This window comes from Xenopus tropicalis, chromosome 6, assembly GCF_000004195.4.
Source record: "Xenopus tropicalis strain Nigerian chromosome 6, UCB_Xtro_10.0, whole genome shotgun sequence".
In the NCBI taxonomy this organism is placed as follows: domain Eukaryota; kingdom Metazoa; phylum Chordata; class Amphibia; order Anura; family Pipidae; genus Xenopus; species Xenopus tropicalis.
This window is the reverse complement of record NC_030682.2, coordinates 12,533,525-12,556,133: the sequence shown is the minus strand read 5'-3', so window position 1 is coordinate 12,556,133 and position 22,609 is coordinate 12,533,525. Positions and strand designations below refer to the sequence as shown.

General features: G+C 50.2%; 1 protein-coding gene across 2 annotated transcripts in view; it reads left to right on the top strand.

Annotated features, from left to right (window-relative positions):
• Positions 1-19,860, top strand: part of nacad (NAC alpha domain containing) — a 29,680-nt gene extending 9,820 nt beyond the window's left edge. Inside the window, exons 2-9 of one of the 2 annotated variants that reach the window (XM_012964219.2) lie at positions 960-5,789; positions 6,003-6,254; positions 7,360-7,448; positions 14,029-14,112; positions 14,380-14,526; positions 18,886-19,017; positions 19,287-19,409; positions 19,694-19,860. In XM_012964219.2, coding sequence (XP_012819673.1) covers positions 960-5,789; positions 6,003-6,254; positions 7,360-7,448; positions 14,029-14,112; positions 14,380-14,526; positions 18,886-19,017; positions 19,287-19,409; positions 19,694-19,708 — 5,672 coding nt within the window. In that variant the 3' untranslated portion in view covers positions 19,709-19,860. Of the gene's footprint in view, positions 1-959; positions 5,790-6,002; positions 6,255-7,359; positions 7,449-14,028; positions 14,113-14,379; positions 14,527-18,885; positions 19,018-19,286; positions 19,410-19,693 lie in introns of those variants that run through there. The other variant, NM_001112928.1, reaches the window with a different exon arrangement.
• The last annotated feature ends 2,749 nt before the right edge of the window (positions 19,861-22,609 follow it).

Sequence of the window (22,609 nt, the reverse complement as noted above, 5' to 3'; positions counted from 1 at the left end):
TATACAAACAAACACAAAAAAAAGAAAGCAGTTAACCGTCGCATTGCCATGCATTGGAAAGAATACAATTGCACATGTACAGAGTGACTGCAGTATTATATCATTATTTTTTAGCTTTCCAAGGTCTCGTCCTTTCCCGTCCAGTCGAAGTCCTTTGATAATTGCATCTTTATGCTGTGCGTCACGCCATGATTTAGCATTGGCCTCAGCAAATGTAGCTAATCCTTTTGTGTATATCAAAGGCACTTGTCAGATACCAGGAAAAAGAATTAAAAGCATAAATAGACCTTATTGTTTGTTATCTGATTTGAAATTCTGTGTTTCTGTAGGTCTCTTATAATACATAGGTTCTTACCCCAGTCCTCGTGACTCAGCGGCAGTCAGTTGGATCGGTCCGTGGGTATAATGCTAATTCTCCGATACCACTATGGGATTATTCAGAACACACACATATAGGTAGATTTTAGCTTTAAAGGGATTTGGGCAGTGTCGGACTGGGACCCCAGGGGCCCACCAGAAAACCTTAGACCATAGGCCCACTCTCCAAACTATTTTCCCTCCTTTCCCCACCCAACCTCTTTATTCTCCTAGTCTCTTTTATTTACATGCTAGCATCTATTCTTCCATCTATTTCTCCTCTTTCTTCCCATTCAGAAATAGGGAATGACCATGAAACAGGCCAAATGGTCAGGAGCCTGGAGGGCCCACTGACACCTGGGCCCACCAGGAGTTTTCCTGGTATCCTGGTGGGCCAGTCCGACACTAGATTTGGGGCAGTGCCAACTGATGACACAGTACCTTAATAGCTCAGTATCTGCTTGAAAAGTCAAAGGCTGCCTCTTCCTATAATAGACTAATATATATCATTGTCCTTTGCCAACTAATGAGATTTTTGCTTGTTGTTTTTTTAAATGATAGGTTGATAGAACAATTAAAAATGAAAATAATTATTCTTACAGGGTTATCACCATCTGCTTCCACTGCCTCAACTCCTAGTGGTGACTCCGCAACACCCAAAGTGTTAAGCCCGATGCGAGATTGTCTGCTACTGAGCCCGGAACGTGATGCAGAAAGAGACCTGGATCCCACATATCTACAAGGCAAGGAGGTAGACAGGCCTCAGCCTGAAGGGGCAAGCAGCGAAACACCTCCAGGGGGCTCCACAGCTATTCAGCACCTGGCCTTCGAGGTGTCTAAAGAACCTGAAGAGCATGAGACTAAAGATATTCTCAGAGAACGAATCAGCACCAAGGTAGTAAAGCCGGACATTCTCGATACCAGAATTGTGATGGGTGAAGAGACTTCTTGTAACAGTGAGGAAACGGGCACTGTAAATAAACTGCTTAGCCTTATTAGTGAACGTGAACCTGTTTCGTCAGATACTTTGGAAGATGAGGTGATCTCATGTAATCCAAAAGCGGAACTTTCTGGACAGATTTTTGAGCAACTTGGCCTAAAACACATTTTTGTGTCTGATTCTTCTGAGGAAATGCACTCGGAATATAATGAGTCTAGAAAAGATTATGCTCTGAAGGAAAGTTTCTTTTCACAGGGTGAAGCAGTAACTGATGTGCCTTCATTATTCCCAGAACCCACCAAAGAGTCACCCTGCAGTTTGGCCGAGTGTGAGATGCAGTCTTCGCAATGTAGGCATGCATACAATTTAGATTCAGACAGATACACCACTGCTCCTTCCACTCCAATAAAAACCCTCTATTCACACCTCAAGCACCATCCATGTTCAAAAGACAGCCTTGGAGATGACCACAATGACCCAGAGAATGACAGTTTGTGCTCTCCTCCAACGTCCCCCTCTGGATCTTATATTACTGCTGAAGGTAGCAGCTGGGCTTCTTCAGCTGCGTCTGGTTCCCCATCATGTTCTCCAAATTTGATGGCTGAGGGAGAAACAATGGAAACTTCCACTGCTTATGCTGACCCATCAACTGCACATGAGGAAGGTATTTGTGAAGATCCATGCTGTATGTCTCCTGACATACTAGAAGAAGAAGATATCCCAGAATTCTATGATGATAATTTAGAAGCTGAAGACATGTATCCTGCCAACGAAGAGGTCAGTAATGGCGATCAAAGTGATGTTCAATGCAGTGAAGAAGACGAGGAAGATGAAGATGAATGGGAAACTGATTTTGCTCCATCTTTTACCAGTATTCCACTGTGTACAGAGTATGTTAACACAGTTGCTTCAGAATCTTTCTCACCAACGTCTTATGAACATGACCAGGAACCACTGTCAGTGGAAAGCTGCTCTTCAGAAACTCATGAATCCCTACAGGCATCGAACACAGATGAACTGCATTCTGAGATATCAGGTGTCATCCCACAGTGTGTTGAAAATGAGCACATGATTCCTGCTTTCATGCTACCATTTCATGGAAGTTTAATATTTGCTGCAGACTCAATGGAAATCACCTTGTTCCCTCAAGGAGAGTCAGCAGAGAGTGAGGTATTGTATGGAGAAGAGGATGATGACAGTACATCTGCCTCCTTTCTTCATTCATTGTCAGAGACATCTATAAATGAAGGGGTAGATGAATCCTTTGCTTATCAAGATGACACATCAGAGTCCTCAGATTCTGCATCTTATGATGGAGAAGAGGATGAGAAACGTTACAGCACAGAAGAGTATGCTGTGGCAAGTGATTCTGCCTCCCAAACGGCAGAGGGTCATATAGAGACCAAAAACAACTCTTCAGATTCTAGCTGTGAGAGTGAGATGGAGACATCTTCTGACCTGACTGATAATGATGGTGAAGGTGGAGTTCTTGGACTTGCCTTGGAAACTGAAGATGTTCAAAGAGGAAAAGAACACATGGTTAAATCCAGATTTGAGACTGCTAATGAAGTTTCAAATAGCAGTGAAGAAAAAGAAACAGATTCACAGTCAGACTCAAAAGAAGCCCCTGAGGAAGGTGCAAGTGAGACTAAAGACTCAGATACAAGCAACGTTAATGAGCACATTTCTGGCTCTCACATTAGTAGCTCTGTCCCTGAATCTCAGTTTATAAGTGCTACACAGCAAGAAGAAGAGAAGGAACTGAGGTCATGGTCTGAAAGCCCAATAGGACAACAGTCTTCATCATCATTGGGAACAGATGTCCCAAATGCTGGAATTGATAATGTTGGTGAATGCCTGATCGCATGTTTTGATACTGATGAAGAGCTGGATTCTTTACCCCCTCTCAACACAGTGGCACAGAGTATTAGGGAACACAGTCAGCAGCATGAGCAAAGTGGAAGACAGTCTTCACTGGCTATTAATGTGACTGAAGATGCATATCTGTTCGCAGCTGAGGATGAAGATGGTGGATCATTTGATAAAGGTGAATTACAAAGTAATGTGGATGTGGCAGATGCCTCCAAGACAGAAGCTACTTCAGTATCTTGTATTCTGGAGACAAATGACACAGGAAACCAAGACAGGGCCTTTTCAAAGGTAGAAAAAGCTTCTGAGCCAGAAAATATCTTGCCTCAAAATGCCCAAAAGAGCAGAGCAGAGGAACTGACTGAAGAAGAGTGTTTATTTGCCTGCTATGACTCTGGAGATGATCAAGAAGATGTCAGTTCTCTTGACCGGCAGGCTATACTTGCTCAGATATACAGACAGCAAACAGAAGTTGAAGTCAATTTTATCATTAACCAAACACCCTGTGTCTCAGATTCTATCATGTCTGCAGGTTTTGTGGAAGATACAATGGCAGGAAAATCCTACCAAGACCCCAAAGAGTTATTGGCAGAGCCAACTTCACTGGGTTATAGTCATGGCCTTTATAATTCTCAATCAGAATCAGATATGAAAATGGACATTCAAGCTTCTCCTATAGGTTTGCCCTGTGAGCTGACAGAGGAACAAATAAAATCCACATCTGGGACTGATGATAACATTACATTACAAAGCAAGCCTACATTCCCCAGTCACTCTCAGTCAGAGGAAAGCAGACCAGACATGAAAGGAAATATTGAGGTTTCCAGTGAAGAACAAAAAGCAGACTCTGAAGGTATACAGTCAACATCTACTGAGAAAGGTCCAACTAAATTAGAGGTTGAGCCATTAGATTCAACAACTATGTCAACAGAGCTCTGTGTAAGTAATGTAATATCTCCAAATAAAATGGACAAATGTCCTTATGCTTCTAAGACCGAAGAGTGTGGCAAATGTTCTGACCAACATTCTGAGGTCTGTCTAATTACCAGCTCCTTACATCAGCAGAATATATGCAATGAGAGAAAGGTACAATCTGAAAACAGGAGTCAAGCAGAACATAGAGCTGCGATTGTGGGTGTTGAACAGCATGTCTCCAAGAAACCCCCAGATCGAGAGTATGCTGAAAAAGCTATACCAGTGCATAGTGGTACTGATAGCTCAGTACTTATTCAGGATGATAATGTACCCACTTCACAAGTACCTCACAAACACCTTACTAGTACCTCACACGTAGGCAATGAAGTCTTACCTATATCTAATACTCATTTGGATTACAAAAAAGAAGAGGGTGATAAAGATACACAAAAGACTTGTTCCCTGGCCAGTCAGCCTTCATGTAGGGAAGTAAGGGGTAACATGGAAATGAATAAAGAGGATGGTCCTGAAGAACTGCCAGATATAAAGTTGGCTTCAGAGGATTGTGCTAGGAGTACAAGAGACACAAGCAGGACACTAGAAGATGAGAGTGTGTATAATCAACAGGGTGAAGAAGATGCTGATAACACTCACTCGTTCACAAGTAGTAATGCTTTACAGTTGGAAGATACTCATGATAATCCAGTAGATACCTATGTTAATGTTTCTAAAGGGTCAGAGGAACAGAGAACAAAGGAAGAAGACAGTTTAGGGTTAATGGTTGCAGATCAAACCCAGGAGGTAGACAAAAAAGTCTCTGTATCCTGTACCAGAGATTCTCAAAAGTGTTCAGGTGACTTCTTGGAGACAGCCGAAAAACTAGGAACAAAGCAAACAGAGCTGTTTAATGACATCCAAGAAATGGCACAATTACTGCAAGGGTCCTTTGGCAAACTGAACCCTCTGGATCTCAGTGTTAGGTCTGCCAGTACTGAAAAAAATATTCCAAAACCTAGAATCAGCTCTAAAGAAATGGATGCAAATGGCAAGTTAATGTCTGAGATACCAGTAGTCGAGCAGAGTCAGGGAGGAAAATGGCAGCCTTCAAAGGCAGTCCGTGTTTGTTCACAAGAAGGGGGATCTGAGGTGCAGAAGAACAAATGTCCATTGAGTGAGGAGGATAGCCTTGAGATGGCTTTAGCTGGTCCCACTAGTTCACAGAATACTTATCTTCTTCCATCTAATGGAGGTGAGGCATGGAAGGGTAAACGAGACAATGATGACGATCAAAGTACGTCAGTTGAAAACATGTCTTTGGAATTTAAAGACAAACCTGCCCAGTCCTGTGTATCGAGAAGCAACAAGGGCCCAAGTTATGGATCAACGGAGGAAGTGAAATCCACTTTCCTTAGTAGGACACAAGACGAGAAGGTTCGTTGTGAGATGCCGCACCCTGTTAGGTTGGTGGACTCTGAGCATAAGTATCATCATGGGAGCCCCAAGACTGAGTCTCTTACCCACAATCCTTCAAACAATAGTAAGCTTGCTGAGTATATCTGCTTTAGTAAAGTGCCTCCACCAATCTGCTCTATGCCTGACTACATCGCCCAGGAGAAGAAGAAAGCTGAACAGATGGCATCTTCCATGGACACCGCAAGGGAACCTGAAAAATTGTCCTCTGGAAAGGATCACAACAAACCCTTATCAGGTAACAGAACTGTTTGGTACTTTTTATTGTTTAGGGAGCAATGGGTCTTCATATAACCAGGTCTTGCGTTTCCAAACCTAACCTCCTTTTATTTAAATGTCATGCCAGTGCTAATCTACTTTAACCGATTTGGGGCAGAATGTACCAACTTTTTGTGCTCCATTCTGATTGGCCATTTCAGTTTAGTACTTACACCTGTATGTGTTGTTTCAGCTTTCCCTCAACCCAGTTGCAAGCCCACCGATATGATTACCAATAAGTGTCACGGAGGTAACTTTGAAGAGCCTGTGGGGAAGAAAAGCCTTCTCACTTTTCATCCATCTGATCCCAGCTCTTCTAGCGAGAGCGAGCTGACTTCCTGCGGGCCGGAGATGCACTCGCTCAGGGAAACGTCGGCAGTGACTCTCCTTGGGATCACCAAGCCAGGCCCCAGGCAGAGGGGCTGTGAGTCGCTTAGTCACAGAGGTAAATAAGGCCAGCAATTACATACCCAACCCATATAGACTTTGTTCAACTGAGAGGCAAAGGATACTAACTGGTATATCAAGTCATGACCTTATTCTTAAAGAAGTCAGTGGAGTAAGGAAAAGAGAAAGGATCTTATTAGATTTTATGGTAAGAAACATGGATCAGTTTTTCCTATCCATGGATGATATTCTTGGGAGTATTAACCCTAGTTGAAATTTAGGGTAAATAAACCACGTACGGGGGGACAGTTAACCTTCTCTTGCAAATGAATCCATTAGAGTAAAGGTTACAGGTTAAGCAGTGAGGATAGTGACGCTTATATCATAGCACAGGCAGAAGTTAGCACTAGTTTAGTGACCCCTAAAAGCCACTTAGCAATTTGCTTTAATGGGTCAAGTTTGATCAACCCCCATGTTATGCTGCTGGTAGATGTTCTGCTCTCTCCTCCCTTCCATTGGGTGTTCCTAGATGGGCATGGTTCTTTTTGGCAGTGTCACCCACTGGAAAGGAGACTTAAAGTCCCCATACATGGGCCGATAGTAGCTGCCAATATCAGTCCCTTTGAGCGATTCGGCAGCTTATCGGCCCGTGAAGGGCAGAAACAAGGGGCCTGCCTGACCGATATCTGGCCTAAAATTGGCCAGATATCGATCGGCCAGGTTAGAAAATTCAGTCGGATCAGGCACCTCATCGGCTCGTTGATGCGGTCCCCGAACCGGCTGCCCCGTTGACGCCAATATAATTCGATCGTTTTTCACCTACACGCTCCCCGATATTGCCCACCCGTAGGTGGGGATATCGGGTGAAGATCCGCTCACTTGGCGATCTTACAAAGCGAGCAGATCTCAACGTGTATGGGTGCCTTTACACCTTATCTTATCTTTCCTTATCTGAAGACTCAGGCTGGTTTTGCTAAATTCTGAAGAAGCAAGGACCAGCAATAAAACATTGTTGGTGTCTGCAACCAATAGCAGAACTGCTGTATTCTCTGATGATACTTGACTTGTCCCACTCAATGTCATGTTGGATTTGGCAGTTTTGCATGTTGCTACCATCTCAGCTGCTCCCATTGGTCATAAGAACCTGCTAATATTCTTGACAGGTTCCTGCAATGACACGGAGAGTAACGATGAATCTCTTCCGGAACTTGAGGAGCCAGATGTAACAGAGCCACGGACTTCATCCAGTCAGGTACTTTTATTCCTTGAATAACCAACCTGCATCTTCAATATTCCCTATAATTCCTAGCAGCACCAACAGTTTTTATCAGCAACAGCAGAGCAGGAGGGATCTGAGTTGCCTGCCTTGATTAGATTAGGTGAGTAGATAAAACATTCATTGGCTTCTCGGGAGACAGTTATTTGCTGGCGGGTGAGAAATTCATTGTCTTCCAGGGGTCTGTTCTTCTAGTGGGTGAGACATTCACTGACATTTGTAGAACCATTTATCTGTTTGTGAGTGAGACATTTTTCTGAGTTCTTTAAGTCGGCGAGACATTCTTTGATTCTGGGGATCTATCTAACTGCTAGCCTGTGAGACTTTTTGGGGAACCATCAAACTGCTAGAGGATAAGGCATTCATTCACTTCTGGGGAACCCTCTATCTGCTAGTGGGTGAGACCTTCTTTGACTTCTGGGGAACCACCTTTCTGCTAGTGGGTGAGACCTTCTTTGACTTCTGGGGAACCCTCTATCTGCTAGTGGGTGAGACATTCTTTGACTTCTGGGGAACCCTCTATCTGCTAGTGGGTGAGACCTTCTTTGACTTCTGGGGAACCCTCTATCTGCTAGTGGGTGAGACCTTCTTTGACTTCTGGGGAACCCTCTATCTGCTAGTGGGTGAGACCTTCTTTTACTTCTGGGGAACCCTCTATCTGCTAGCGGGTGAGACCTTCTTTGACTTCTGGGGAACCATCTATCTGCTAGTGGGTGAGACATTAATTCACTTCTGGAGAACATCTATTTGCTAGTGGGTGAGATATTATTTGACTTCTGGGATCTACCTGCCAGTGGGTGAGACCTTCTTTAACTTTTGTTCATTGACTGCTGAGGAACCATTTGTCTGCTAGTGGGCGAGGTGTTTATTGACTTCTGGGGAACATCTCTTAGCACCATCTACAACATATAACTGGCACAACTGAGTCTATGAATAAAATGCATTTAATCTTTCGGATACCTTTGGGCGTATGGCTGAATGCAATTGTTCATATATCTGTGAACTATAGGAAGGACCTTCCCTGTGCTCACTATACCTGGCTGCACTGAATGTACCGACGTTTCCCTCCCCCGCCCATTCTCCTGGTTTGCACAGATTTTAGATCTTATTTTGGATTTACTGTTGGCCTATTTATATTATGTTCTTCTCCTCCATCTGCTGAATGTGTATGAGACATACAGAGTCCTTGTGCCCTTAGCAATCCCCTGCTGCTCCATTTCTGCAGGCTCATACACAAACCCATGGCTTCATCTGCCGTTTGCTGGTGCCTCAGGATGCGGCCCCATCTGGGATATTATTTATTTATGATGTACTAACATGACCCTACAGTGTGGGAATGGGATAACAAAGCATCTGAGTGGACAAATGTAAATTTAAATGTGTAGATTTTTAGCTCATTATCTAAGGTGGGGGCGGGTTGCAGTATCTGCTCTGGTCTTGTGTGAATAGAGATCAGAGTTTTCTTGGTCTGGCTGTGAATGGCGGGGGGGTCTTCATGGAGGTATAGTAGGGAGAGATGGTGCCTATAGTAGCAGTGGGGGGATAATAGCCTCTGGGAAGAGACTGGGGCTGTGGGATAGCAGGTATAGTAGGGAGAGATGGTGCCTATAGTAGCAGTGGGGGGATAATAGCCTCTGGGAAGGGACTGGGGCTGTGGGATAGCAGGTATAGTAGGGAGAGATGGTGCCTATAGTAGCAGTGGGGGGATAATAGCCTCTGGGAAGGGACTGGGGCTGTGGGATAGCAGGTATAGTAGGGAGAGATGGTGCCTATAGTAGCAGTGGGGGGATAATAGCCTCTGGGAAGGGACTGGGGCTGTGGGATAGCAGGTATAGTAGGGAGAGATGGTGCCTATAGTAGCAGTGGGGGGATAATAGCCTCTGGGAAGGGACTGGGGCTGTGGGATAGCAGGTATAGTAGGGAGAGATGGTGCCTATAGTAGCAGTGGGGGGATAATAGCCTCTGGGAAGGGACTGGGGCTGTGGGATAGCAGGTATAGTAGGGAGAGATGGTGCCTATAGTAGCAGTGGGGGGATAATAGCCTCTGGGAAGGGACTGGGGCTGTGGGATAGCGGGTATAGTAGGGAGAGATGGTGCCTATAGTAGCAGTGGGGGGATAATAGCCTCTGGGAAGGGACTGGGGCTGTGGGATAGCAGGTATAGTAGGGAGAGATGGTGCCTATAGTAGCAGTGGGGGGATAATAGCCTCTGGGAAGGGACTGGGGCTGTGGGATAGCAGGTATAGTAGGGAGAGATGGTGCCTATAGTAGCAGTGGGGGGATAATAGCCTCTGTGAAGGGACTGGGGCTGTGGGATAGCAGGTATAGTAGGGAGAGATGGTGCCTATAGTAGCAGTGGGGGGATAATAGCCTCTGGGAAGGGACTGGGGCTGTGGGATAGCAGGTATAGTAGGGAGAGATGGTGCCTATAGTAGCAGTGGGGGGATAATAGCCTCTGGGAAGGGACTGGGGCTGTGGGATAGCAGGTATAGTAGGGAGAGATGGTGCCTATAGTAGCAGTGGGGGGATAATAGCCTCTGGGAAGGGACTGGGGCTGTGGGATAGCAGGTATAGTAGGGAGAGATGGTGCCTATAGTAACAGGTATAGTAGGGAGAGATGCTGGATCAGTACAATAGGAGATAATGGTCGGTATCCCGGAGAAGCAGTGTTATATAACAAAGAAGGCTGACGCTTTGCCAGGTGTAATGTAGTGGGTTAATCCTGACAGTGAATATAAAGCAGCTCCTTTTATGCACCAGCTCACAAAGAGGCGCTGTGTTGGCCCCTGTGGGCCCTATAAGCACTCAGCCAAAAAGTAATGGGAGCAGACAGCTAAGGCTGGGAGGAAGGAGGGCAGGCAGGCAGCGAGGGCTGGGAGGAAGGAGGGCAGGCAGGCAGCGAGGGCCGGGAGGAAGGAGGGCAGGCAGGCAGCGAGGGCCGGGAGGAAGGAGGGCAGGCATGCAGTGAGGGCTGGGAGGAAGGAGGGCAGGCAGGGAGGGCTGGGAGGAAGGAGGGCAGGCAGGGAGGGCTGGGAGGAAGGAGGGCAGGCAGGGAGGGCTGGGAGGAAGGAGGGCAGGCAGGCAGCGAGGGCTGGGGGGAAGGAGGGCAGGCAGGCAGGGGGGGCTGGGAGGAAGGAGGGCAGGCAGGCAGGGAGGGCTGGGAGGAAGGAGGGCAGGCAGTGAGGGCTAGGAGGAAGGAGGGCAGGCAGGCTGGGAGGAAGGAGGGCAGGCAGGCAGCGAGGGCTGGGAGGAAGGAGGGCAGGCAGGCAGGGAGGGCTGGGAGGAAGGAGGGCAGGCAGGCAGCGAGGGCCGGGAGGAAGGAGGGCAGACAGGGAGGGCTGGGAGGAAGGAGGGCAGGCAGGCAGGGAGGGCTGGGGGGAAGGAGGGCAGGCAGGGCTGGGAGGAAGGAGGGCAGGCAGGCAGCGAGGGCCGGGAGGAAGGAGGGCAGGCAGGCAGGGAGGGCTGGGGGGAAGGAGGGCAGGCAGGCAGGTAGGGCTGGGAGGAAGGAGCGCAGGCAGGCAGGGAGGGCTGGGAGGAAGGAGGGCAGGCAGGCAGCGAGGGCTGGGGGGAAGGAGGGCAGGCAGGCAGCGAGGGCTGGGAGGAAAGAGGGCAGGCAGGCAAGGAGGGCTGGGAGGAAGGAGGGCAGGCAGGCAGCGAGGGCCGGGAGGAAGGAGGGCAGGCAGGCAGCAAGGGCTGGGAGGAAGGAGGGCAGGCAGGCAGCGAGGGCCGGGAGGAAGGAGGGCAGGCAGCGAGGGCTGGGAGAAAGGAGGGCAGGCAGGCAGCGAGGGCCGGGAGGAAGGAGGGCAGGCAGGCAGCAAGGGCTGGGAGGAAGGAGGGCAGGCAGGCAGCAAGGGCTGGGAGGAAGGAGGGCAGGCAGGCAGCGAGGGCTGGGAGGAAGGAGGGCAGGCAGGCAGCGAGGGCCGGGAGGAAGGAGGGCAGGCAGGCAGCAAGGGCTGGGAGGAAGGAGGGCAGGCAGCAAGGGCTGGGAGGAAGGAGGGCAGGCAGGCAGCGAGGGCTGGGAGGAAGGAGGGCAGGCAGGCAGCGAGGGCCGGGAGGAAGGAGGGCAGGCAGGCAGCGAGGGCCGGGAGGAAGGAGGGCAGGCAGGCAGCAAGGGCTGGGAGGAAGGAGGGCAGGCAGCAAGGGCTGGGAGGAAGGAGGGCAGGCAGGCAGCGAGGGCTGGGAGGAAGGAGGGCAGGCAGGCAGCGAGGGCCGGGAGGAAGGAGGGCAGGTAGGCAGGGGGGGCTGGGAGGAAGGAGGGCAGGCAGCGAGGGCTGGGAGGAAGGAGGGCAGGCAGGCAGCGAGGGCTGGGAGGAAGGAGGGCAGGCAGGCAGCCAGGGCTGGGAGGAGGAGGGCAGGCAGCAAGGGCTGGGAGGAAGGAGGCAGGCAGGCAGCGAGGGCTGGGAGGAAGGAGGGCAGGCAGCAAGGGCTGGGAGGAAGGAGGGCAGGCAGGCAGCAAGGGCTGGGAGGAAGGAGGGCAGGCAGGCTGGGAGGGCTGGGAGGAAGGAGGGCAGGCAGGCAGCGAGGGCTGGGAGGAAGGAGGGCAGGCAGGCTGGGAGGGCTGGGAGGAAGGAGGGCAGGCAGGCAGCGAGGGCCGGGAGGAAGGAGGGCAGGCAGGCTGGGAGGGCTGGGAGGAAGGAAGGCAGGCAGGGGGGGCTGGGAGGAAGGAGGGCAGGCAGGCTGGGAGGGCTGAGAGGAAGGAGGGCAGGCAGGGGGCTGGGAGGAAGGAGGGCAGGCAGGGCAGTGAGGGCTGGGAGGAAGGAGGGCAGGCAGGGGGGGCTGGGAGGAAGGAGGGCAGGCAGGCTGGGAGGGCTGGGAGGAAGGAGGGCAGGCAGGGGGGGCTTGGGAGGAAGGAGGGCAGGCAGGGGGGCTGGGAGGAAGGAGGGCAGGCAGGCTGGGAGGGCCGGGAGGAAGGAGGGCAGGCAGGGGGGGCTGGGAGGAAGGAGGGCAGGCAGGGGGGGCTGGGAGGAAGGAGGGCAGGCAGGCTGGGAGGGCACAGGCTGATGCGGAGAAGCAAGTCAATGTCTTGCGATCATTCAAAGGGAAATTCACCCCTGAACAAGCTCTGCAGTTGAGATGAGAGGGATGTGGCAGCTTTGCAGTTATTTATTTCATACAATCCTGTCTCTCTATCATTGTGTTTGTGCCCGGCCGGTCTGTGCCACCGGGGCCCCAGGGATGCCCTCGCCCAGTAATTAGCGCCATACACGGCTATCCCAGGGGCTTGTACTGAGTATTGTTACTAGGGCTTATAGACTGGGGTAACCATTTCACTGCCATCAGTTAGGCTCAGGGTCAGAAATCATGGGGCCCCTGGCATTGTAGAATGGCCGGGACCCCACCTAGAGGGTAGAATAGTTAATGGAACCCTCCTGCCGTTGTTGAACTACATTGGCTATCCCTGGGACCGTACAGCTGTACTGTAGTCACTGATTAACTCTATTGATATTGCCCAGCAGCCACTGGGAATATTGGCAAATAGCCACTCGCTATCACTGGCACTACTGGCCAATAGTTATAGGTTATTACTGGGAATATTGCCCAATAACCACTGGCTATCACTGGCACTATTGGCCAATAGTTACTGGTTATCGCAGGGAATATTGGCCACTGGCTATCACTGGCACTATTGGCCAATAGTTACTGGTTATCGCTGGGAATATTGGCCACTGGCTATCACTGGCACTATTGGCCAATAGTTACTGGTTATCGCAGGGAATATTGGCCACTGGCTATCACTGGCACTATTGCCCAATAGTTACAGGTTATTACTGGGAATATTGGCCAATAACCACTGGCTATCACTGGCACTATCGGCCAATAGTTACTGGTTATCACAGGGAATATTGGCCAATAGCCACTGGCTATCACTGGCACTATCGGCCAATAGTTACTGGTTATCACAGGGAATATTGGCCACTGGTTATCACTGGCACTATTGCCCAATAGTTACAGGTTATTACTGGGAATATTGGCCAATAGCCACTGGCTATCACTGGCATTATTGCCCAATAGTTACAGGTTATTACTGGGAATATTGGCCAATAACCACTGGCTATCACTGGCACTATCGGCCAATAGTTACTGGTTATCACAGGGAATATTGGCCAATAGCCAATGGCTATCACTGGCACTATTGGCCAATAGTTACTGTTTATCACAGGGAATATTGGAAAATAGCCACTGGCTATCACTGGCACTGTTGGCCAATAGTTATTGGTTATCACAGGGAATATTGGCCAATAGCCACTGGCTATCACTGGCACTATTGGCCACTGATTATGATGAATGATACTGGCCCGTAGGCACTGATGACCAATGTTAATATTGGCCAGTATCCACTGGTATCACTGGAAATATCGACTCGCAGGTACCATATATCACTAAAATAATTGGCCAGCAGTCACAGTCCCTACCAGTGTTAGCCCATTTCAGTGGCCCAGTTGCCAGTGTGCAGTCTGTGAGTTACAGTGGAGATGCTGATGGGATGGGAGGCTGCAGATGGGGCGGCCATACTGCACCAATAGCCGGACAAGCCTAATCTGTCGATGTTGTTGCAGAACCAGCTGGCTCACTGTGTGGCCCCGGGGGAGGAATCGATCAGTAAAGCCAAGCAGAGCCGCAGTGAGAAGAAAGCCAGGAAGGTGAGTGAATAATACATGAGGGCTCTCTGTGCCCTGCAGCTGGCATGGGGGGGCGCCCAGCTCTGTGTGGCATCTCCTGGAACTGCATTGCGCCTACAGGCACGGGCCAGAATAATGGCTAAATACACTGAGGCTGAATGCCAAGCAGCCATATTGTGATACTCTGGGCCTAGCGGAACATGACTGGATGTTATTCACAATAGGAGGCTGTGTGTGTGCCATTGTTTCCCACTGTGGGTAATGCCATGTTGATCCTCCTTCCCCCAGGCCATGTCCAAGCTGGGCCTCCGGCAGATACACGGGGTCACGCGCATCACCATCAGGAAGTCCAAGAACATTCTTTTTGTCATCACGAAGCCCGACGTGTTCAAGAGTCCCGCGTCCGACATCTACATTGTGTTTGGGGAAGCCAAGGTGAGCCGCGCAGTGTTCCCTTTATGGCCACTTGGGGGAGCCTACTGGGAAATGTATTGCCCTTTATATGGAGCTGCCACTATGGCAAGGTGCCCACACAGTAGGAACAAGTGGGTGCCATTATGCCATGCTGCACAGATCTGATTGGTAGGTCTCAGTTTGCAAGTTGCCTAGTTAGCTCTGATTGGTAGGTCTCAGTTTGAAAGTTGCCTAGTTAGCTCTGATAGGTAGGTCTCAGTTTGCAAGTTGCCTAGTTAGCTCTGATTGGTGGGTCTCAGTTTGAAAGTTGCCTAGTTAGCTCTGATTGGTAGGTCTCAGTTTGCAAGTTGCCTAGTTAGCTCTGATTGGTGGGTCTCAGTTTGAAAGTTGCCTAGTTAGCTCTGATAGGTAGGTCTCAGTTTGCAAGTTGCTTAGTTAGCTCTGATTGGTAGGTCTCAGTTTGCAAGTTGCTTAGTTAGCTCTGATTGGTAGGTCTCAGTTTGCAAGTTGCCTAGTTAGCTCTGATTGGTAGGTCTCAGTTTGCAAGTTGCCTAGTTAGCTCTGATTGGTAGGTCTCAGTTTGCAAGTTGCCTAGTTAGCTCTGATTGGTGGGTCTCAGTTTGAAAGTTGCCTAGTTAGCTCTGATTGGTAGGTCTCAGTTTGCAAGTTGCCTAGTTAGCTCTGATTGGTGGGTCTCAGTTTGAAAGTTGCCTAGTTAGCTCTGATAGGTAGGTCTCAGTTTGCAAGTTGCTTAGTTAGCTCTGATTGGTAGGTCTCAGTTTGCAAGTTGCTTAGTTAGCTCTGATTGGTAGGTCTCAGTTTGCAAGTTGCCTAGTTAGCTCTGATTGGTAGGTCTCAGTTTGCAAGTTGCCTAGTTAGCTCTGATTGGTAGGTCTCAGTTTGCAAGTTGCTTAGTTAGCTCTGATTGGTAGGTCTCAGTTTGCAAGTTGCTTAGTTAGCTCTGATTGGTAGGTCTCAGTTTGAAAGTTGCCTAGTTAGCTCTGATTGGTAGGTCTCAGTTTGCAAGTTGCCTAGTTAGCTCTGATTGGTAGGTCTCAGTTTGCAAGTTGCTTAGTTAGCTCTGATAGGTAGGTCTCAGTTTGCAAGTTGCCTAGTTAGCTCTGATAGGTAGGTCTCAGTTTGAAAGTTGCCTAGTTAGCTCTGATTGGTGGGTCTCAGTTTGAAAGTTGCCTAGTTAGCTCTGATTGGTAGGTCTCAGTTTGCAAGTTGCCTAGTTAGCTCTGATTGGTAGGTCTCAGTTTGCAAGTTGCCTAGTTAGCTCTGATTGGTAGGTCTCAGTTTGAAAGTTGCCTAGTTAGCTCTGATAGGTAGGTCTCAGTTTGAAAGTTGCCTAGTTAGCTCTGATTGGTGGGTCTCAGTTTGAAAGTTGCCTAGTTAGCTCTGATAGGTAGGTCTCAGTTTGAAAGTTGCCTAGTTAGCTCTGATTGTAGGTCTCAGTTTGCAAGTTGCCTAGTTAGCTCTGATTGGTAGGTCTCAGTTTGAAAGTTGCCTAGTTAGCTCTGATAGGTAGGTCTCAGTTTGAAAGTTGCCTAGTTAGCTCTGATAGGTAGGTCTCAGTTTGAAAGTTGCCTAGTTAGCTCTGATTGGTAGGTCTCAGTTTGCAAGTTGCCTAGTTAGCTCTGATTGGTAGGTCTCAGTTTGAAAGTTGCCTAGTTAGCTCTGATAGGTAGGTCTCAGTTTGCAAGTTGCCTAGTTAGCTCTGATTGGTAGGTCTCAGTTTGAAAGTTGCCTAGTTAGCTCTGATAGGTAGGTCTCAGTTTGCAAGTTGCCTAGTTAGCTCTGATTGGTGGGTCTCAGTTTGAAAGTTGCCTAGTTAGCTCTGATTGGTAGGTCTCAGTTTGCAAGTTGCCTAGTTAGCTCTGATTGGTAGGTCTCAGTTTGCAAGTTGCCTAGTTAGCTCTGATTGGTAGGTCTCAGTTTGCAAGTTGCCTAGTTAGCTCTGATTGGTAGGTCTCAGTTTGCAAGTTGCCTAGTTAGCTCTGATTGGTAGGTCTCAGTTTGCAAGTTGCCTAGTTAGCTCTGATTGGTAGGTCTCAGTTTGCAAGTTGCCTAGTTAGCTCTGATTGGTGGGTCTCAGTTTGAAAGTTGCCTAGTTAGCTCTGATAGGTAGGTCTCAGTTTGCAAGTTGCTTAGTTAGCTCTGATTGGTAGGTCTCAGTTTGCAAGTTGCTTAGTTAGCTCTGATTGGTAGGTCTCAGTTTGCAAGTTGCCTAGTTAGCTCTGATTGGTAGGTCTCAGTTTGCAAGTTGCCTAGTTAGCTCTGATTGGTAGGTCTCAGTTTGCAAGTTGCTTAGTTAGCTCTGATTGGTAGGTCTCAGTTTGCAAGTTGCTTAGTTAGCTCTGATTGGTAGGTCTCAGTTTGAAAGTTGCCTAGTTAGCTCTGATTGGTAGGTCTCAGTTTGCAAGTTGCCTAGTTAGCTCTGATTGGTAGGTCTCAGTTTGCAAGTTGCTTAGTTAGCTCTGATAGGTAGGTCTCAGTTTGCAAGTTGCCTAGTTAGCTCTGATAGGTAGGTCTCAGTTTGAAAAGTTGCCTAGTTAGCTCTGATTGGTGGGTCTCAGTTTGAAAGTTGCCTAGTTAGCTCTGATTGGTAGGTCTCAGTTTGCAAGTTGCCTAGTTAGCTCTGATTGGTAGGTCTCAGTTTGCAAGTTGCCTAGTTAGCTCTGATTGGTAGGTCTCAGTTTGAAAGTTGCCTAGTTAGCTCTGATAGGTAGGTCTCAGTTTGAAAGTTGCCTAGTTAGCTCTGATAGGTAGGTCTCAGTTTGAAAGTTGCCTAGTTAGCTCTGATTGGTGGGTCTCAGTTTGAAAGTTGCCTAGTTAGCTCTGATAGGTAGGTCTCAGTTTGAAAGTTGCCTAGTTAGCTCTGATTGGTAGGTCTCAGTTTGCAAGTTGCCTAGTTAGCTCTGATTGGTAGGTCTCAGTTTGAAAGTTGCCTAGTTAGCTCTGATAGGTAGGTCTCAGTTTGCAAGTTGCCTAGTTAGCTCTGATTGGTAGGTCTCAGTTTGAAAGTTGCCTAGTTAGCTCTGATTGGTAGGTCTCAGTTTGAAAGTTGCCTAGTTAGCTCTGATTGGTAGGTCTCAGTTTGCAAGTTGCCTAGTTAGCTCTGATTGGTAGGTCTCAGTTTGAAAGTTGCCTAGTTAGCTCTGATAGGTAGGTCTCAGTTTGCAAGTTGCCTAGTTAGCTCTGATAGGTAGGTCTCAGTTTGCAAGTTGCCTAGTTAGCTCTGATTGGTAGGTCTCAGTTTGAAAGTTGCCTAGTTAGCTCTGATAGGTAGGTCTCAGTTTGAAACTTGCCTAGTTAGCTCTGATAGGTAGGTCTCAGTTTGCAAGTTGCCTAGTTAGCTCTGATTGGTAGGTCTCAGTTTGCAAGTTGCCTAGTTAGCTCTGATTGGGAGGGGTCAGTATTCCAGGCTGTCAAGCAAGATCTGTTTGGTAGATTCCTGGATGTCAACATACTCAATAGGTGCCACTATGCCAAGCTCCCTACACAGATCTGACTGGCGGATCCCTGAATGCCAGACTGTCCAGATCTGATTGGTAGTTACCAGTATGCCAAGCTATCAAGAAAGATCTGTTTGCCAGTTTCCAGTTTAACAGGTTACACAGACAAATCTGATTTGGAAAGCCAGTATGCCTGACTGGTGAGTGTCTGAATGCCAGGTTACCTGGACAGATCTTATTGGAAGGTGCCAAGCTCTCAAAAAATATCCTGCTTGCTAGTTTCCACAGACATATCTGATTTGAAGGTGCCCATATGCCAAGCTCCTTTACTTTATGCCAGGCTGACTGGAAAGATTCCAGTTTGCAAGGTTTTGGACAAACAGATCTGATTGGACGGTGCCAGTATTTCAGGCTCCCTGCACAGATCTGACTGGTGGGTGCCTAAATGCCATGCTGTCCGGACAGATCTGATTGGACGGTGCCAGTATTTCATGCTCCGTGCACAGATCTGGTGGGTGCCTAAATGCCATGCTGTCTGGACAGATCTGATTGGACGGTGCCAGTATTTCAGGCTCCGTGCACAGATCTGACTGGTGGGTGCCTAAATGCCACGCTGTCTGGACAGATCTGATTGGATGGTGCCAGTATTTCATGCGCCGTGCACAGATCTGACTGGTGGGTGCCTAAATGCCACGCTGTCCGGACAGATCTGATTGGATGGTGCCAGTATTTCATGCGCCGTGCACAGATCTGACTGGTGGGTGCCTAAATGCCACGCTGTCCGGACAGATCTGATTGGATGGTGCCAGTATTTCATGCTCCGTGCACAGATCTGACTGGTGGGTGCCTAAATGCCACGCTGTCCGGACAGATCTGATTGGTAGGTGCCAGGCAGCCTTTTCACAGTTCCCTTCTCTTACAGATCGAAGACTTATCCCAGCAAGTGCACAAGGCAGCGGCTGAGAAGTTTAAAGTCCCCATGGAACACTCCCCCCTTATCACGGAGACCACGCCCACCCTGACAATAAAAGAGGAGAGCGAGGAAGAAGAGGAGGTAAAATAAATAGACCTATATCACAACAAAAGGCCTTCTGATTGGTTACCTACAGCTGAGCAATCAGATCAGATGATTTAGCCACACACCCACAAATCGCATTGATCTGATTGGCTGGCACAAGGGGCCCCTGAGCAGGGAATGACAGCAGTTTGCCCATGTACCCTCCTTGGGTTCCTTATGGGTTTGTTTCTCTTCCCGGTAGAACCACAGGGCACTTTAACCCTGTGACCACCACTGACTGATGAAACTGTCTCGCTTTACTGCAGGTGGATGAGACCGGCTTGGAGGTGCGAGATATTGAACTGGTGATGGCGCAGGCCAACGTATCACGCGCCAAGGCCGTACGGGCGCTCAGGCACAACAACAACGACATTGTAAATGCCATCATGGTAAGGAGGCAAATTGTTAGTTGTTTTCATTTACACCCCTGGGGCAAGAAGGAGCATTAGTAGAATAAATCAGTATAGTCTGAGAGTGTGGCCCCGTGCTGTGCCCAGGCCTGAGGGGTGAGGAGCCCAATAACGGGGGCTCAGACTGTAACCATAAGAGCTGTTGTACCCCAGAAACTGCATCACTATACACTGCAAGCTGAACAGGCAAATCCTATTCTGGTTTATTGGGATGAATGTTTTATTTTGCCTTTAATGCCCCTGTGTTTGTATCCCCCCTGCAGGAACTGACCATGTAGCAGTCAGCGTGGCCGCAAGAGCTCGTGCCCTCCAGCTCCTCACTGTATAGTCGCACAGTTACCCATAAACTCCGGCTCCATGTTAGACCTGCATTTATTCCTACTAGGCTGCACCTACAGCGCTGCGCAATAAAACTGCCTGATAATCCCAAGGGCTTTGTGGCCTCTCATTCATGGAGAATTGTGTGGGAGGGGCATGATCCTTGGGCCCAGCACCTTGTGGGAGGGGCATTAGCCTGAAGCCCAGCACCTTGTGGGAGGGGCGTTATCCTTAGGCCCAGCACCTTGTGGGAGGGGCGTTATCCTTGGGCCCAGCACCTTGTGGGAGGGGCGTTATCCTTGGGCCCAGCACCTTGTGGGAGGGGCGTTATCCTTGGGCCCAGCACCTTGTGGGAGGGGCGTTATCCTTGGGCCCAGCACCTTGTGGGAGGGGCATGATCCTTGGGCCCAGCACCTTGTGGGAGGGGCATTAGCCTGAAGCCCAGCACCTTGTGGGAGGGGCGTTATCCTTGGGCCCAGCACCTTGTGGGAGGGGCGTTATCCTTGGGCCCAGCACCTTGTGGGAGGGGCGTTATCCTTGGGCCCAGCACCTTGTGGGAGGAGCGTTATCCTTGGGCCCAGCACCTTGTGGGATGGGTATTAGCCTGAGGCCCAGCACCTTGTGGGAGGGACGTTATCCTTGGGCCCAGCACCTTGTGGGAGGGGCGTTATCCTTGGGCCCAGCACCTTGTGGGAGGGGCGTTATCCTTGGGCCCAGCACCTTGTGGGAGGGGCGTTATCCTTGGGCCCAGCACCTTGTGGGAGGGGCGTTATCCTTGGGCCCAGCACCTTGTGGGAGGGGCGTTATCCTTGGGCCCAGCACCTTGTGGGAGGGGCGTTATCCTTGGGCCCAGCACCTTGTGGGAGGGGCGTTATCCTTGGGCCCAGCACCTTGTGGGAGGGCCGTTATCCTTGGGCCCAGCACCTTGTGGGAGGGGCGTTATCCTTGGGCCCAGCACCTTGTGGGAGGGGCGTTATCCTTGGGCCCAGCACCTTGTGGGAGGGGCATTAGCCTGAAGCCCAGCACCTTGTGGGAGGGGCGTTATCCTTGGGCCCAGCACCTTGTGGGAGGAGCGTTATCCTTGGGCCCAGCACCTTGTGGGAGGGGCGTTATCCTTGGGCCCAGCACCTTGTGGGAGGGGCGTTATCCTTGGGCCCAGCACCTTGTGGGAGGGGCGTTATCCTTGGGCCCAGCACCTTGTGGGAGGGGCGTTATCCTTGGGCCCAGCACCTTGTGGGAGGGGCGTTATCCTTGGGCCCAGCACCTTGTGGGAGGGGCGTTATCCTTGGGCCCAGCACCTTGTGGGAGGGGCGTTATCCTTGGGCCCAGCACCTTGTGGGAGGGCCGTTATCCTTGGGCCCAGCACCTTGTGGGAGGGGCGTTATCCTTGGGCCCAGCACCTTGTGGGAGGGGCATTAGCCTGAAGCCCAGCACCTTGTGGGAGGGGCATTATCCTTAGGCCCAGCACCTTGTGGGAGGGGCGTTATCCTTGGGCCCAGCACCTTGTGGGAGGGGCGTTATCCTTGGGCCCAGCACCTTGTGGGAAGGGCGTTATCCTTGGGCCCAGCACCTTGTGGGAGGGGCGTTATCCTTGGGCCCAGCACCTTGTGGGAGGGGCGTTATCCTTGGGCCCAGCACCTTGTGGGAGGGGCGTTATCCTTGGGCCCAGCACCTTGTGGGATGGGTATTAGCCTGAGGCCCAGCACCTTGTGGGAAGGGCGTTATCCTTGGGCCCAGCACCTTGTGGGAGGGGCGTTATCCTTGGCCCAGCACCTTCTGGGATGGGTATTAGCCTGAGGCCCAGCACCTTGTGGGAGGGGCGTTATCCTTGGGCCCAGCACCTTGTGGGATGGGTATTAGCCTGAGGCCCAGCACCTTGTGGGAGGGGCGTTATCCTTGGGCCCAGCACCTTGTGGGAGGGGTATTAGCCTGAGGCCCAGCACCTTGTGGGAGGGGCGTTATCCTTGGGCCCAGCACCTTGTGGGAGGGCCGTTATCCTTGGGCCCAGCACCTTGTGGGAGGGCCGTTATCCTTGGGCCCAGCACCTTGTGGGAGGGCCGTTATCCTTGGGCCCAGCACCTTGTGGGAGGGGCGTTATCCTTGGGCCCAGCACCTTGTGGGAGGGGCGTTATCCTTGGGCCCAGCACCTTGTGGGAGGGGCGTTATCCTTGGGCCCAGCACCTTGTGGGAGGGGCGTTATCCTTGGGCCCAGCACCTTGTGGGAGGGGCGTTATCCTTGGGCCCAGCACCTTGTGGGAGGGGCGTTATCCTTGGGCCCAGCACCTTGTGGGAGGGGCGTTATCCTTGGGCCCAGCACCTTGTGGGAGGGACGTTATCCTTGGGCCCAGCACCTTGTGGGAGGGACGTTATCTTTGGGCCCAGCACCTTGTAGAAAGGTTGTCATCCTGAGGCCCAGCACCTTGTGGAGGATTATCTTCCTAGAGCCCAGCACTGCGAGGTATAGGTGCTATTCTGAAGCTCAGGACTGTTATGTATGGTTAGCATCCTGGGTTAACCTGAGGCCCAGCACCCTGTGTGAGGGGCATTATCTTCAGGCCCAGCACCTCATGGGAGGGGTGTTACACTGAAGCAGAGAATCATATGATGGGTGCTACTTGAGGCATTGCACTGTGTGGGAAAGGCAGATTCTTGAGAACCAGCACCTTGTGGGAGGGGCATTATCCTGACAAATTATCACAGGAAAAACCCCACATATTTAAAATTTTGTAAAAATGGCAAATTCCCCAAACTTATGCACAAAAAGCAGCTGAAATGTTAGTAAATAGTGACTGCTCAAATGAGTGCTTTAGTGCATCACTAGGGGAGAGTAAGATAGAAACTCTCTCAGCCCACATTTCCGC